Source organism: Natator depressus, chromosome 1 (assembly GCF_965152275.1).
Source record: "Natator depressus isolate rNatDep1 chromosome 1, rNatDep2.hap1, whole genome shotgun sequence".
Lineage (NCBI taxonomy): Eukaryota > Metazoa > Chordata > Testudines > Cheloniidae > Natator > Natator depressus.
The window spans coordinates 189,619,615-189,636,369 of NC_134234.1; the positions used below are offsets into that span (position 1 = coordinate 189,619,615).

Sequence of the window (16,755 nt, forward strand, 5' to 3'; positions counted from 1 at the left end):
CTTTGTTTCCCCGCTGAAAAATGCCTTTCTGATGGGGGAAGCAAAGGGAAGCCCTAAGAGCAGTCATGCGACCCTCCCCAACAGTATGTATGGGGTGCCCAGGGCAGCCAGCAGAGAGGTAAATCACTGTGGGGCACAGGGCAGGACTGGGGAAGACCCAGCTGGTGGCTCCTACCCTGTGCCAGGCTCAGCTGCTAGTCCCGGCTGGGCTAAAGAGGACGGGATTTCCTCTTCCCCTGCACGGTATCTGGGGTCATGTCAGATCCACCCCCAGATTTCTCCCCCCTGCTGTGGGAAGCTCTGCCAATTCCTCCTCTCCCACTACCGCCCCCCCGTACTTCTTGAACCCATCGCTCCTCAGCTGCAGAGGGAGGGATCGCTGTACAAGGAGCTACTCCCCCATCCACCCAACCCCCGTGCATCCAGACCCCCTTATTATCCAGAACCCTCCCGACTAGCCCAACTCCCCCTGCACCTGGACCACCCCAACAACCCACCCACACCCAGATCCCACCCTATGAAGCCCCAACCAGCTGCACCTGGATCCCTATCCCACTGAGCCCCACTCCCCCAGCATCTGAAATCACACACTGAGGCCCTCCTCCCCCCACACACACTGAGCCCCAACCACCTTCACCTGGACCCTCCTGCAGAGTTCCATTAACAAGCCCCTGTGCATCCAGATCCCCCCCCGCACCCAGATCCCCCACTAAGCCTCCCGCACCCAGATAGTGTGTGGGTTGAGAGGGTTCTGTGTGGGGCTAATTCCCTCCACACCTGGATCCTGCCTGCCCACACCTGGTGCACCTGGCACACAGGGGCAGGGACCTGGGGTGTTTCTGCGGCACACTATGTCACAGTTGGGTGAAGCCTCACGGCTGAGTCCATGTCCTGGGGGGGGTGGGGGGAAGGGGGGGCAGAGGGAAGATGGTGTTGCGGTGGAGTTGCACAGTGATCTTCCATCAGCCAGTGGCCTGTGCTCCCCATGTCATGCTGGAGCCTCCACATTTATTTGACAAATAAAATTTGAATAATTTTAAAATATTGTGTGCAGAATTTCTTGGCGCAGAATGCCCTGAGAAGTAGTCTTTTGTGCTCTTCTGCAGGTTTATAGGCTGTAAACAAATCATCTTCCCTCTTTTGAGATAAGGATTGATGGACACGTTTTCCAAAGACTGTTACAAGAATGAGCAATCTTAAAACAGACCAACTTAATCACCGGTTTAGCTCCAAATCATGTCAGTGGAATTAAGTTAAGGAATGATGTGGCCTGAAACTAAAGCAAAGTTCTGTCAAATTTTTAATAAAAAAAGACTTCTTACTAGTAACAATATGGTTTTACTGCCAATAGGACAAGTTAACTAATTCAGTCCTTCAAATTGCCATTACTGGAAGTCTGAGACGCAAAGTCAGGAGAATACATTTGGGCTTAATAAGACCTGAATTTATGTATCGTGATTTATCTGGAAGTTTTGACTAGGGAGCAATATTTTAAGAAAATCTTTGTAGAAACAAAGTTACAAAGCCCAAAGGACCACCTACAGCTCCTTATCTTGTTAGTACAGGCAAGGCTGATTCAAGTGGAAATGCCTATCTTCCGCACTGATATCTGTAGAGGAAGAGATAGGGACTACTATCAAGGGCCTACAACTCAAATGCGTGGAAGAGGAAGAGCTGAGTATATCTGCAGCATTCAATGTAGTGCTTACACTAATTCATTTGTATCTTGAACAGCCTGTACGATTTCACAGGTATTGCTCTGCCAACTGTTTTTTGTTAATGTGCTGAGAGATTTTTGTTTAGGGGCACCTTTAAATGATCCTTCACTGCTAATTAAGGAATCAGATGGTTTCAGGGCATAGAGGAGTTACAACTAACCAAAAAAGGAGGAGACATTAATTACCTTGTACAGTAACTGGAGTTCTTCAAAAGGTGCCCTCCTCCCCTCCATGCGTGCTCCACATCAGGATATGCACACACCCTTGCTCTCTTGATAAGAGTTTTCAGTCAGCAGTGTATGGATCCACATGTGAACCCTAAACACCCTTGTGCCTTGATTCAAGAATAGATATAGAGAGGGGCATACCCAATGCTAGTGCAGCTTCTTCTCAACCACTAATGTTTCAAGAAAGGCTCCACGGCAGAGGGGAAGGACAGTGGGTTGTGGCACACCCTTAGGGACATATGTCTGGAAGAACTCCAGTTACTATACAAGGTAAAGACGGAGGAGAGATTACCTGAATAGCGTCCCTATGGGTGCACCATGTCAGCAGACTCCCATCATGGAGCAGGGTGACAAGGAAGTGGATTCAGTATGGATCACAGTACATCAAAGCCCATGTCAGTCATGGAGGCAGGCATGAAGGAGTGTAATGCTGGTAAAACATGGGTGACAAAGACCAGGTGGCTACCCTGCGAATGTCTGAAATGGGTGTACATTTGAAAGGGGCTAGATTGCTCATTCCACCAGGACTCAATAACTCTCAGGGGAGGAGGGTGGATTAACAATCAAACTTCATAGCATGAGAGGATGCAACCTACAACACATTTGGACAGACTGAGTCCATATCAGATGTCCCCTTTCATTCTTTCTGCAACAGAGATGAAAAGTCTAGGGAAAACCCAAAAGGGCCTACTCCTGTCAAGGTAAAAGCCAAGTGTATGGTGGCTCACTTCTTCTCTATAAGAGTGAAGCTTGCGGTAAATGCCGGCAAGTTAATCTCTTCTGAATTGCATGTTAAGCAGGAGATTTACGAAGTAAGTCACCTCATCTTGGTAGAGCACTGTATTTGGTGCGTCCACCATCAAGGTTCCAAGCTCTTACGCTCCTGGCTGAAGTAATGGTTACGAGGAATAAGGTCTTAAGGGCCAAATGAAGGAGGGAACTCCCCATAGGTTCGAATTGAGGTTTCCTCGAAGCATTGAGAACTCAAAATGAGGTCCCATGCTGGTGTTAGTTCCTGGATAGGAGAGAAGAGGTTGAATAGATTCTTGATACATTTTGCAGTGCAGAACCTTTGTATGGCAAGGTGGTCCTTGCATACCACAAAGCATAGGAACTGCTTGTGTGAGGGATAAATGGCGACATGGAAACAAGAATCCTGAAGGTTGAAGGAATAAAGCCTCCCAGAGAGAGGGAATTATTGTTCCTAGGGTCATACTCTGAACTATAAGGAGCGGACAGAAGTAGTTTAAGTCCTGAGGTCCAGAACTGGTCTCCTCCCCCAACCCCTCATTTTTCTTCTGGACAAGAAAATACCAAGAGAATTCTATCCTGATAAAAGAGGATCCTCTCTCTGATGGGACAGGTTCAATTTCCCCCAGAGCCAGGAGGAATTTTTTCCTCTTTGTGAGAAGGGTCCCTAGCGAGGAATGGGGTGGTAAGGAGCTGGACTGGATGGAGAAGCCTGTGAAAATTGCTTCTAGGATCCATCTGGCCAAAGTGATGAGCTCCCAGGAAGATAGATAATAGGAGAGGGAATCCCCATAAAGGTACGAGGGGAATAAGTGCAATATAAGTTCCACAGCAAGAAGTAGTTTACCACGGTCAACCAATGGGTTGAAACATACATTTTGAATATGTCACTGACTGGGAGGTTGCTGCAGGGGAAACCACTTTCTTAGGGAATCTGGGTTTCTTCTATGTGTGTGTGTGCGCGCGCGCACGAGGATGTTCAGCTATTCTCATGGGCTGGTAGTGGACTAGGCAAAATTGCTGAGCTGTCTGTAACCTGCTGTATTTTCTTTATTCGCAGGTATATAGATGCCTGGAGAACTTAGTGTCACACAGTAGTTCTTCAGAGAATGGAGGGACCCATCCAGGTTGTCACTCAACAATTTGAGGGCCCTCAAAATGAAGGTCCTCTATAGTATTTTGTACCTCCCAGGGGAGGCCTGAAGACTACATTCAGGAAGCTTGGCTGCCATAACCATAGAACATTAGATGCAACTGACAATTGCACAAAGCCTGGAGAGATGCCTTGGCAATTGTTTGACCCTCTGTAATGAGGGCCTGAAATTTCTCTCTCTGCTCCTGAGGCACATATTCAACAAGATGAAAATTTTTAATAAACTGAAGTCACATTTAGGCCTGGGCTACACTGGGGGGGCAGAGGTGTTCGAACTAAGATATGCACCTTCAGCTACGCGATTGGCGTAGTTCGACTTACCTGGCCATCCTTACAGCGCCGAGTCAACCCCATCGACTCCGCTTACTCCTCCTGCCAAGGTGGTGTATAGGCGTCGATTCGGGGATCGATTCTATCACATTTCGTCTAGACACGATATCGATCACTACCCACCGATTCAGCGGGTAGTGAAGACGTACCCTTAGCCATCAGGGCTTGATAACAGGCCACTCTGAACTACCAGGAGGCCAAGTAGCAGCTCTTATGACCCAGCAGATCCAATCATTTTAGCTCCTTGTCCGATGGCATTGAATAGGACTAATGCTGTCTGTTCCATTCGTTAGTAGCCTTGACCACCAGAGAGCTGAGAGAATAAATACTGAGCCTCTGGGAGGGATGTAATAATTTTTGTAGCCTCATCCATATGGAAGTGCAACAGTGGCTGGAGTTCACCACACTCTGTTTGCCACAGAATAGAATAAGCAAAGTTTCACAGATAGGGCAAGATTGTCTTGCCCTGAGGTGAATGTAGGTTATCCAACAAGGAGTTTCAGGAAATCCAAATCTCCTTTACCAGGACTTGCAAGGTGTCTGCTATCCTTTTCATGGATTCTTGAAAGGCCTTAAAGTCACTAGCACAGGATGCTGAGGTAGGCATGACCCTCATCTGATGAGGAGGATTTGAAGGAAGGTGAAGTTTCTTCCTCTTCCACTGGTTCCTGCTGTAGAGGAACATCTAGGTTGTACATCTAGGTTGTGGGGCACAACCTAGATGTACTCGCTGATGTTCCTGAAGCGAATTCTTGAGATAGTACCCTATGTAACAAGGGTTGACATAAGCAGCCCATGGGTTCCAGCAAGCTCACTGTGATGAGGCATAAAGGAATAATGCAAGATCCCAACGTTTTCCTTGCTATGGTAATTGGTGTATTTCTTGCTATGAGCTCCTTCTTCAAATGTCAGTTTCTAGGGAGAAGGGCTGGAAGGTGGAGGAACCTCATACAGACACCTGAGTCAAATGATGTTATCCAAATGGGGAGGAAAATGGTGTAGGTACTGATGGTCAGACTGGTACGGGGCCCAGAAGGAGACCTGCACATGCATAAATATTGGGGTTAGAAAGAGGCTGGTGAGGCAGTTCCAGAAAATCTTGTAACAGTACCATTTGAGGTCTCTCTCAAAGAGCCTGCATGGGGAAGGTGTTGGTACCAGAGGGTGAGTCACCATCAAAGAAAAGGAAGGAGGGTAAGCAAGCTCAGAGAAATGAGTTGGTACCAGTGAGGAATGCCTCTCAGTACCTCTTAATGGTGATTCGGGCTCTCTGAGGATTCGGACGTCTTTGTGAGATAGGAGCCTGGACAGTACCAGGACGTCTGGATGTGTTTTCTCAGGAGTAAGCATATGGGGTGGTGCCGGATGCAGCACCAGAATAGGTATGGCACAGTTTGCACTTCTGGCTATGGAAGACTGTACCAATAAGGACTCTGCCTCCGAATGTCAAAATGAAGCCGGAGTCAGATGCCAGTGTCAGAAGCTCTCTAAATTGACTTCTAGGTATGCTACTGTAGTCACAGTACTGAAGGAAAGGGAGCCTCAGCAATATCTGTGTTTGGACAGGAGGTCTCTTGGGACCCAGATCGAGGTGGTGACTTTCCCTTTTTCGTCCGATTCTGGAGAATGGGGTCTTTTCTTGGAAAGTCTGGGGTCTTTGGTTACCACCGAAGCAGAGCTGGTCAATGGAATCAGTCTATTTGGGGGTGACTCACCACATGGATCTCAAAGTACTGCATAAATAGGAATGTGCGACTTTTCCTACCTCAATTTTTTAGATCTGTTTTTAAATCTTAAACAGACTTTACATTTAGAGGGAATGTGGATTTCTCCCAAGCAGCAGAGAGGCAGGTTGAATGTTCATCACTGCAAGAGAAGGACTTGTGGCACATATGGAAAGGTCTGAAGTCCAGGGTCTTCAGCATAACCCACACATGGGGCTGGGGAGAGGGGAGGGGGAGAACGGGGACCCAGAGGAAAGAAGGGGTGAACCCTCTCAAAGCATGAACTTGTGCTAAAAAAACCACTAAGAAAAAACTAAAATGAAAAAGGCATAAGAAAGCAAAGGATAGTCAGCTGCATAGTTCAACTACTGGACACGGACTGCTCTGCTGCAAGCCACAGGTAGTTTATTGGGGTATGAGTGTGGCACAGGCAGGCAGTGTACTGATATAGAGCACCCACAGGGACACTACTCGAAGAGTGTGAGCGCGAGAGCACGAGCGATTTCCATGAGTAAAGTGTCAACACAGTCTGCCATGCAATGCCACATGCTGCAACTACTTTTCATGAACAATACCCCCAAAATTCAACATGTACAGTGAATGAACATCCTCAGACATTCTTCCACTTGAGATCTTGTTGACTATAGGCCAGTGACTGCTAGACAACTGTAGAAATGTTTTATTTCTGCAGCTTAATAGCTATCCTGCTTGCCAATCTCAAAGTCTTCCCACCATAGGAGTCAAATGGCTAAACATGCACCAATCTGTACTTGTTTATTTTAAGTTATTTCTGATTGTACATGGACTTGTGTCATTTCATTGCATGAACACCACACACTGCCGCAATACACACTCATTTGTCTTCATCTCCCCAGCCAAACAAGGATTCATTTACTTCGTTGTGGACAGATTTGTCCATCTACTTCCAGGTTATTAAGATTGCTCAGCATGTTATTACTATTACTGAGAATATAACATACCCCCTTCACCTTAACATTCAGTGGACAAAATGCAAAAATACAGCTATTCTGCACCAGTTCAATTCTGTATTTCTTCAATAGCATTATTTAGAATTTAAACTAGATTTGAAATCAACTTCAACTGAATTTTTTTTCCTGGGACAAAGAGGCACAGATGAGATTCTGCCTTTGCCTTCCCCAAATGCCACTACTTTGTTAATTTTTCAGAAGCAAGTACAAGTAAATACCCCTCACATAACCAAGCTCTCTACCCTTGAATAATAGTGGTCTGACCCGCTGCATTGTAGCCCAGTATTCTGCCAATAAATTGCTACCTCAACTTTTTAAAGTCAGCATTCTTTTAATGATTAAGTTTCTGCCAAAGAGTTTATTACAAGAAATGTGTATACAAGCTCATCTACAATTTCTTGAAATTAAGTTCTCTGCTTTTACAAAAAATGTCACACTTGTCTATACCACATGAGGAATGAAATTAAATCTGGGAATTGGTTTAAGTGTTATGAAAGCCCCTATTACTGAGAAGGTTAAAATATCTTTTAAAACTAGATTAGTTATTTGTCCTTATTACTTTTAACCTGAACCATAACATGTTGGAGAAGAGAGACTGAGCCACCTTGCATGTATCATCTTGAAAAGCAGCTTGTATTGCCTTTGTGATTATGGTTTGATCACTGGTTCAAATGTATATTGTTTCAATGTTGAGCAGTTTAGCCAAGCTAAAACTGAAAGTAACTGATTTAAATGAAATTTAATTGGGGATTAACTGACAACCACTGTTAGATTTTACTATTTGTATTTGGAGTGGATTTTTTTAATCAACCTGGTTTAAATGTGGTCTAATTGAGACTACTTCATTTGATTTGTTTCTTAATTTTTTAATGTAATAGTTGGATAACATATTTTGTTCTGCGTTTAGGAGGTTCCATTCAAGAAAAACCTTGGTTATATGTTTATTATTATTAACCACGCATTTCAAAATACAATTTTAAAGGCTTTGTCTACACCATGCAGCTTTTAGTGACATTCCTGTGCTGCCAAAAGTCGCACAATGAGCGACTCCTGACGACAAAGCACTGTTCACACTGGCGCTTTTTGTTGGTAAAACTTCTGCTGTTCGGGGTGCATGTGTGTGTTTTAACACTCCTGAATGACAAAAGTTTTGCCAGTGAAGTTCCAGTGTAGACAAAGACAGCTAAAAGTATTCGTTTTTTCTTTTAAACTGATTCAGGAAGCAACTTGAGGATACAAGGTGGTACCACAACTGATCTTTAATGATCATGTATCAGTGATTCTCACAGCACTACTACGATGTATTATATATGCTTAAACACTCTCACAAAAAAATTCTTTGTTTTAGACAGACCGACCAAGTGAAGTTACTTTAAGAGGAATAAAGGAAAGTTACACCTTTTTGGGCCATCTATGCGCTCCTGGAGGTGGCTCCTTCCAGGGGAACATACTTAACATGCAAGACTACAGATAGCAGGCAGCAGGAATCACAGTAAAGGCATCCAATTCATATGACAATCATGAAATACAGCTTTTATTACACAACAGAAAGCCATACAGAGATACCAAATACCAACACAGATTGACTTAAGTTTCGAGTCATGAGGCAAGCCTCTCATGCATCTTATTTGGAAGTAGATACAGTTGGCCTTACTCTTTATTAAGGCATGGTAAATTTGGTGATTGAAATGATACTTCAAGTGTTTTCCATCCCAATTTTTAATGTAATCAGTTTTATATAATTTTATTCAAATAATATCCAATCTTTTTACGTCTTTGCTTTAAACACGTCCCCAACTCACACAGAGGAGGAAGGCTAGACAACAGGTGCTTGAAGTATCTTACACGAAGCCCAAGAAACTCCATATCACAATCACCTGTCAAAGAAGTTATTCCATTTATAAAAATAAATGGATTTATCCTAAAGTATTGGTAACTGTTCAGATTTCAGAGTAACAATAATTCTTTATTTGTATTTTCCCACCCCAGTTGCTACTGTTCCCCTTTCCTTAGGGACCATCAACTGTATAAGGCCAATGGTTTTCTTTTACAAGTCCACATGTATGAATCCATATGTCTGATGCATCAATATGGGACATATTTCAATAGCAGTCATTTCTAACCACATATGATGTGCATTAGTCACGTACTGGAACCAGACAAGTAGTAGCAGTGAAAGGGCCTTGTTTCCACCATGTCATTAGCCAGTAACACCCTTCAAAACTCTATTATTAAAATATTGTGTACTTAAATGGAAAAATTCATCTTTGATTTTCATGAACACTTACCTGGTCCATGTAAATTCCATGGGCAGTGGATTTGCATCAGCATTACACCGGAGCTGAACATGTTCTCTTCCAATGAACCAGTTTCCATCATACCCAGTTACTGAAACTTCAGGGGCATCTATAAAATATGTGCAATTGCACAAGCCAATACTCAAAGTACAATCTTTAAAAGGAGACATGCATTGTTTAGAATGATATATCTACATGTTGTATTTAATTAACAGTATGGCAGTGCTTAATCTCCAATGAATGGTGATAGTCCTACCTGGAAAGCTTAGTAAATGACATGTGTCCTTGGGTGGTTGGCATCAGGGGCTTAACAAAGCAAATCAGTGGGCCCCATAAGTTTTCAGTTTGTTAACTGAAACAAGCCGAGATTAATTATAGTCTTTACACCAACAATGCCAATTTTTAGCATAATGCAGTGTTAACTTCAATAGTTAAAATATACCAAATTCTGTTAATTCAAAAAAAATTCACATTACACAGTGGTAAATGATGAATTGCACATACAACCTGAGTAACTTTTGGCTAATGATTTATACTGTAGTAGGTATCTGCACTGTGCCTATGTTAGTACTACTAGTCAAACCAACAAGGAACTTTAGTGTATTCTGTGTTTAATTTTGTTTTATTTCTTTTCAAAGGACCCAAAAGACAATAGTGATAATGGCTCCAATCTGAATCCCATCTTCCCAACTTCTTTCAACCCCTCAGTATTAGCAGTCTTGCCCCCAGAATCTCACCCTAACCCAGATGTAGAAAATGTCTGACAGTTTTAAATATACACTTATTGTAAGCCTTCCACTGGTATGCTTGGGGCAAATTCACAGTATATGGCAACATAATGTAAACATTCAAATATAATTGACGCACCAATTGAAAGGTCTGCTACAGTAAAAAGTTCTATTCCCAGCACACTTAAGTAATATGAGGTCAGAATTCAGAATAGGATAGTTGTTCTCAGTCCAGGACAACAGGCTCAACTACTTCCTCCAAATGCAGGTGGCAAAAAAGTTGAAAAGGAGAGCAAGACTTGAAATCTCTCTCTTCTCACTGAAGGCACATTTTTCCACCTCTTACATAGTTTAGTGTTATTAATTTATGTTTGAGGCATATTATGGATATTGGTTATTGCTACTGGGCTAGGCCAGAAAGGTTACATTAGAGAGAGACTGGAAATTTCTTGTTATGCTTGTCTCTCTTCAGCTATTGTCATCAATTGTGTTAGGATGCAGCTTTTCTCTCTCCAGATAGCACACTAATGCAAATGACATGTAGGGAGTAGCAGTTTAAAAACTGGTAGTCTCTCTCAACAGAATTGCCTCAGTATTCAATTAATCTTCATTTTATGTTTACACTTAAAAAAAGTTATAATTTCCTTCCTTATTTGTGCATCAGAGCACAGGGCCTGGATGGAGTATTTACAGTTCTCACAACTTGCTTCTTATTCTTATATTTATTTATTTAGGACTACTCCACTAAAACACTCTACTCAGATTCAAGTGTAGAGATTCAGAACTCAGTTGAAGACTGTTAGTATACGTTAAAACAAAGCACTAAGCAGAACTGCTTCTCTATTCATGCTCAACACAATTTTATAAGAACACTAGGCAAGTTGTCATGAGTATGAAGTCCAGTACCTTTTTATAATTTGTTTTGGAAGGTATTAAAGTTTATTCACTTCTAATTAATACTGGGGAAAAGATGTGTAACGTAGTCTAAAGTTCTTTCCAAATTCAATTAGGCATTAAAACCAGCCAATCCGCCAGTACAGACTGTTCTAAAATTATTAAAAATTCATTGACTCAATAGAACATACTTGTCTTTCAAAAATGTTCTTTACAATTCTTACACGTTTTTATTAGTGGGTTTACTTGATGGGCTACCGTAAGGTTATGTTCGAGGAGGTTGTGTATTACTTGGAATAGGTCATAATTTTAGTCTTTTAATACCATTTCAAATGTTTCCTGATTCCATGTTAACAATTTTACTACCAATAGCATTCTCAGACCGTAAGTTTATTTATTATGGTATTTCCCACGATGGCTGAAGGCAAAAATCAATAATTATACTTGTCTCAAGGTCATTCCCGTCCCTAATATGCCAAATCGATTACAAGTGGTAACCATAAAAAGCAACAATAGGTTAATTTACTGAAAATTCTCTTTTGGTCGTGTGTTTACGCGACCAACTAGTAACTGATGGTAAACATTTAATTTTTTGATAGAACAGTTTACAGCAAGGGACGGATGTTCAGTAAGAAGGAGGGAAAGTATCTCTTTGAAATCTTTTCACCACTCAGCTGCTTTTCTGAAGTAGTAATTAAGTTACTCTAACCCATCAATAGATGTAAACTACAAGCTTCTTCTATTCCAAGATCTACATCCTACACTTCCTTTCCCCATCTTCTGTGCACCCATTAGTGTGTTATAGTTTGCGTTTGAAAATGGATGCCTAAAGCTAAATTTTGAATCCTTAGGAACCCCAATTTTTCTGGATTTTTGAAAACTCTGGTCACATATTTGATAACCCAAAATGGATGCCTAAAGTTGGGCTATGTGCACTAAAGTTTGCAATAGCACATCAAAATGACAAACAAAGCATACAATGTAAAGTTTTAAGAAATTCAACTTATTTATGATAAGTCAGAAGTTCCTCTTCAATGGGAAGAAACGGACTGGAATTTATTTCAGGGGCAACTCTTGTCAAAAAACAGCGGGCACCAGAGCACAGCATTATTACTGGTCAATCTAGGGAGATATGCAAAGGCTATGTCTTCAGTTTGGAGTGTGAAAAGGACTGCACGCCAAGTGCTGAACTTCAGTTCCCCTGCGTGGATGCTGTGGGTGTGAACTAAGAGGTTCCTAAATGTAGTTAATGTAGTCCTGTTTTAAGAACCTCTTAGTTCACACCCACAGTATCCACATGGAGGAGTTGCAGCTCAGCACTTGCTGTTCAATGCGATTCACAATCCCATAATCCAAACTGTAGGGCACTGTAAACAAGCCCTAAATTTGTTGGGCTTTAATCTGTGACCATCAAGACAAAGTTTTTCAGGTAGCCAGAAGCTCAACAGCAAAGGGCTAGAAAGAGGTCTTTTATCGTTTTATCTGTTACTGAACTGAAAATTAAGTAGTACATGTGCCATACCTTTTGCTTGTGATATGCTAACAGTAAATATGCAGAATCCAAAACAATCTGGTCATACACAGAAACTTATTTGCTGCAAAAAAACCAAACATTGCTAACAGATGAAAGCTCTGCATATTTCTACAGCTGAGACAAAAGGTGAAGTTATGAAATTATAAAGAATATTCTTACAAGGTAGGCCTTGGGTCAAATAATGAGGAGGGCTTGGCAATTTATCATCTTCTGTCACTTGTTTCTTTCCGGGACTTCAAATTTAACAAACCAAAAAAAAAAAAAAACCTATATTAAAAAAGAAAAGAGACTTCCAAGTGGAAGGATTCTCAAATTATCCACTTTCTCTAACACTCTCAGTAGTGTAGTGAGTGATCTGGTTAAGCATAGTTACTCCATAACATTTTTCATCACTGAAGTTCTTCGGGAATATCATGTCTTGTATTATTTCAAGTATTTTTAAATACTTCAATTCTTGTTATAAGCAAAATCCATTTTCCCATTTAACAAGTCCCTGTAAAGCTGAAGAAGAGGAATTGAATTCTTTCAGCTTCAACATCTGAGTATTAGTCACATTTGTTAAAAAATAAGGGTCCATGAAGAAACATATGAGGAATATAAATGGGAAATTAAATCAAGTTAATTAAAAGTTAAGAGGCAATGCTTCTCAGCAAGTAGGGCAACTGACTGGGTCTCAGGAGACCTGAGTTCTATTCCCAGCTCGGACAGTGGCCTGCTGCAAGTCCTTGGTCAACTCACTTCACCTCTCCATTGTTCTGTTTCCCCATCCGTGTGATGGGGCAATGACAGTGACCTTCTTTGTACACTGCTTGCACATCTAGTGATGGAACGTACTATAAGGCCTAGTTGTAATATGACAGAACAACAGCTGTAAAAGCAATCGTTAACTTGTTATATACTTACATAATATATCCAATGTGTAAGGATATCTCATCTCCTTTTCCAAAGCTGGATGCCTCACAACACAAGTTATGCGTCTTCCTCTGGCAAATTTGGTGGGTATGAGTTTGTACTGACTGACAACAGTCACAGTTTCATTTGGAAATAAAGTAGAACTGGATTCCATTTCTCCAAGACCTCCTTCCCAAGCAACATCTGCAGCAGGTTTTCCAGTGGCTGCTGTACAAATGGCTGCTATTGTCCGATTTTCACCATCTATTAAAGAGTTTGGTCCCTTGGTTAGGCTCACAATGGGTTCAACTATTGAAATAAAAAGTTTAAGTATATTTTCAGTCAAGACAGAAAAAAGTTTCATTAACCTCACTTCATTTCCTGTATGTACATTTTATCCCCAATAGCTTACAACTAACAACTCATTTTCAAGGCTGATTTCTTAACCAGCAGGTAAAGCTGATGACACAATGGATACTTAAAAGTAATCTGAACAATTGACAGCTCTGACACCCCCGTGCTGCACGTTGCCAGGGTGGACTGATTTAAAATCTAAGTGATAGAAGTCAAATTTTAATCAGCAAGCAGGAGACCTTGTTTTAAATCATTTGTTTTAATCTAGTTTTGCATCTGTACTTGATTTCCCCTCCCCCCCCCCCAGGTAAGGGTGATGCTCATTTGTTGGTAACCATTAAAACATGTGAACTGAAACTAAATATAGCCTTTCGACTACATTTGGGGAGACTGGTTTTACTAACCAGGAAGAGAGACTATATTTTACACAATTACTTAAGCAATTCTGTAGCTTAACTGACATTTATTCAGGTTTTTTTGTTTTGTTTTTTTTACACTTATAGGAATGTATGATGCACTTATTTACAACTACACATCTCCAGTGTCATCTTAGAACCCAAATCTTCTTTGTTGTGTACCTGAAGTGCTATCATCTAGTTAGTTTCATAGATACGGGGGTGGGGTTGTTTGTTTGTTTGTTTAGGTTTGTTTGTTTTTGGTTAAAGAGCAAGCAGTACTAAAGATGCTTGCTCCACAAGCTATTAAACAAATCAGACCACGTTATGTCCTTTAGCCTACTTTCTTTGGTAGTTAACAGTGTGGCTTGCAGCATTATGCTCTGGCCATAAAACATTCTTTTTACTAGTCAGAACTAAGCTCTCTCTCTTTTTTTTTTTTTAAACATATCTACTGAGACAATCAACATGCAAAAACCCAACATCAGGAAAGACCTGAGAGATGCCCAAGAATCAATGGCATCAAGGAAGGCTGAACTCGTATACATTAAGGGAAGCCTACGAAGAAATCCAACTTAAGTGCAAGGAAATGTAGTCTATTTATGAATGTTAAGCCTGTTACAAATAAGAGTGATTTCACTCCCATGCTGCAAGGTACTAATGGAGAATATCCAACTGCCCAACATTTTGTGAACTTAGGTGTCCAGAGCATCTCTACTGCAGTTTATATTTAAAAGAAAATAATTCTTACAGTAGTCGGTATTAACTTAAAAGTCAAGCTATCACTTCCGTCAGAAACGGCTAGGACTGTCAGTACCAGAGAGCTCGGTCCAATGGACGGGAAAGGGGCCTCTCCCACAGCAGGAACAGCAGTTCATCCTCAGGTGTGGGGATATCTCATGGGCCGGTCCATTCTTTGGGGAGTGGACACTGCAGATACAGCAGGCATACCTCCTCTGATGAGAGGAAAGTCTCTACATCCTGAGTCCATGGGGTGCCCATTGAGACTCCAAAGGGACCTGGGTCAGCATGCTGGCGAGGCAGCAATGATAGAGCATCCGGAGCTATGCTTGTAGACTGATGCTCTTAAGTGTCCCAGAACCGAGGTCACCACTGGTACACTACCAACAGTTCCTGCTTCTTCTTTGCTTTACCCCCCAGCCAGGGAGGTAGCGGGGGGGAGGGGGAGGAAGAAAATCAGCTTTGGTTCTGCTGGATCCAAGTGCTGCATCTTACCTGACCTAGTACAGGTAGGGGAGGGAACTAATCTCTTATAAGCAGCCCACTGTGTGGATCTGCTGTTACGCCCATGAGAGAGTGTTTCTTACTCTTATGGTGGGGATTGTCCTTAGGCTTCAGTGCCAACAGCTCCACACAATGGCACTTGCTCAGAGGGCACTACATATTAGTCAAGGCCACTGTACAGGGCAATCCACTTGGCCAGGATCCAAGTGCACCAGGGGCCTCATTACCTCTTCTATAAGGACCTTGCAGAGATGAGGCTCACAGGCTACTCTAGTTCTGATGCTGCGCTTCACTGAAATGCGTGCCTCACTCAGACAGTAGAGACGCCATTAATGCTCGTCGCTAATGGAAAAGAAATGAGCATGTGACAGTTCTTGAAGCCCGGGATCCTTGGCATAGTCCCAAGGTAACAAGCAATTGTGTCCCTTAACCAGGGAGGATGTTTATGAAACCGAACTACACTATGAAAATGACAAAAAATTATTTACACATGTGCACCGACATGTGGAAGAACTATTGCTTTTGGGTCTGAAACAGCACATTGCCAAAAAAGTGAACACCTTTGATAATACATCTCTATCTTCCATATGCTTGCATCTTAACAGCAATACGTTCCATCGCAGAAATTCAAGAGGTGAAGAAAAGCTACAAGACAACACAACCATGAACAGAATTGCTCAAAGCAGTAAATCTATACAAAATGTATATGGAATTTATTGTTCAGAGATCAAATAGAGGCCATATATATCTTTTTTACAAGAGAAAACCATTCCTTTTAAATTTATCACTTGTTTTCTAAACTCCCTTACAATTCTAACAGCTTTTAAGCTTTCTGATCTATTGAATACTACTAGATTGGTGACATTTTTTCTTAAGACTACTAAATAGCTCAAGTCAAAACTCAATGATTTGGTAAAATCCAGTTCAAGTGAGGCAACTAACATTTCAAGTAGGCAAAACACTTTTGAGGCAGAGATTTCCTCAAGAAAAGTATCAAGATTGAAGCTAGGAACCATCCTGCTCAAGATGAAGCCTACAGGAAACCTTAGGAAGAAAAGACAGCATGGTAGAGACTTAAACGCCCAATTCTTGAGAGAGGGGTTTGGGGGGCTTACAGTGCAATGTAACCAACTCACCTAATAACTAATAGCAACAAAGCACAATAAGTTAAGGCTTAGGCAGTAATAGACTATTCTACAGTCCACACAGACAAAGGGAGGAAGGAACAGATCTCAGTAATACATCAAGACTTGATCAGACATTGCATTCCTGATGAACGGATGGTACCTATTGATAACTCATTTTAACACTTTCCCAGGTTAAGAGCAGCAGCTAAAAAAAATCAGCACTTGAGAGAGTCAAGTGCTTTTCACAGCCTGTCTGGAAACTGAAGCAGGATTCCTGATTTAAGACAGGACTTTGGAGAAGAGTCCTTTGTCTGACAACACATGGTAATACTTTAACTCCACCAATATTTAAGGACATCTCACTTTACTGGTCAAGTCAAAGGTTCCCAAGTTCACATC

General features: G+C 41.7%; 1 protein-coding gene across 5 annotated transcripts in view; it reads right to left on the reverse strand.

Moving 5' to 3' along the window:
* NECTIN3 (nectin cell adhesion molecule 3) overlaps positions 1-16,755 on the reverse strand; it is a 116,341-nt gene that overhangs the window by 57,185 nt on the left and 42,401 nt on the right. For all 5 annotated transcript variants that reach the window (XR_012641999.1, XM_074972700.1, XM_074972718.1 and 2 more), the window contains exons 3-4: positions 13,248-13,544; positions 9,180-9,297 (exon numbers count right to left, since the gene is read on the reverse strand). Coding sequence is in view for 4 of the 5 variants with exons in the window: in XM_074972700.1 (XP_074828801.1) it covers positions 9,180-9,297; positions 13,248-13,544 (415 nt within the window). In the remaining variant the exon portion in view is untranslated. The remainder of the gene's footprint in view (positions 1-9,179; positions 9,298-13,247; positions 13,545-16,755) is intronic.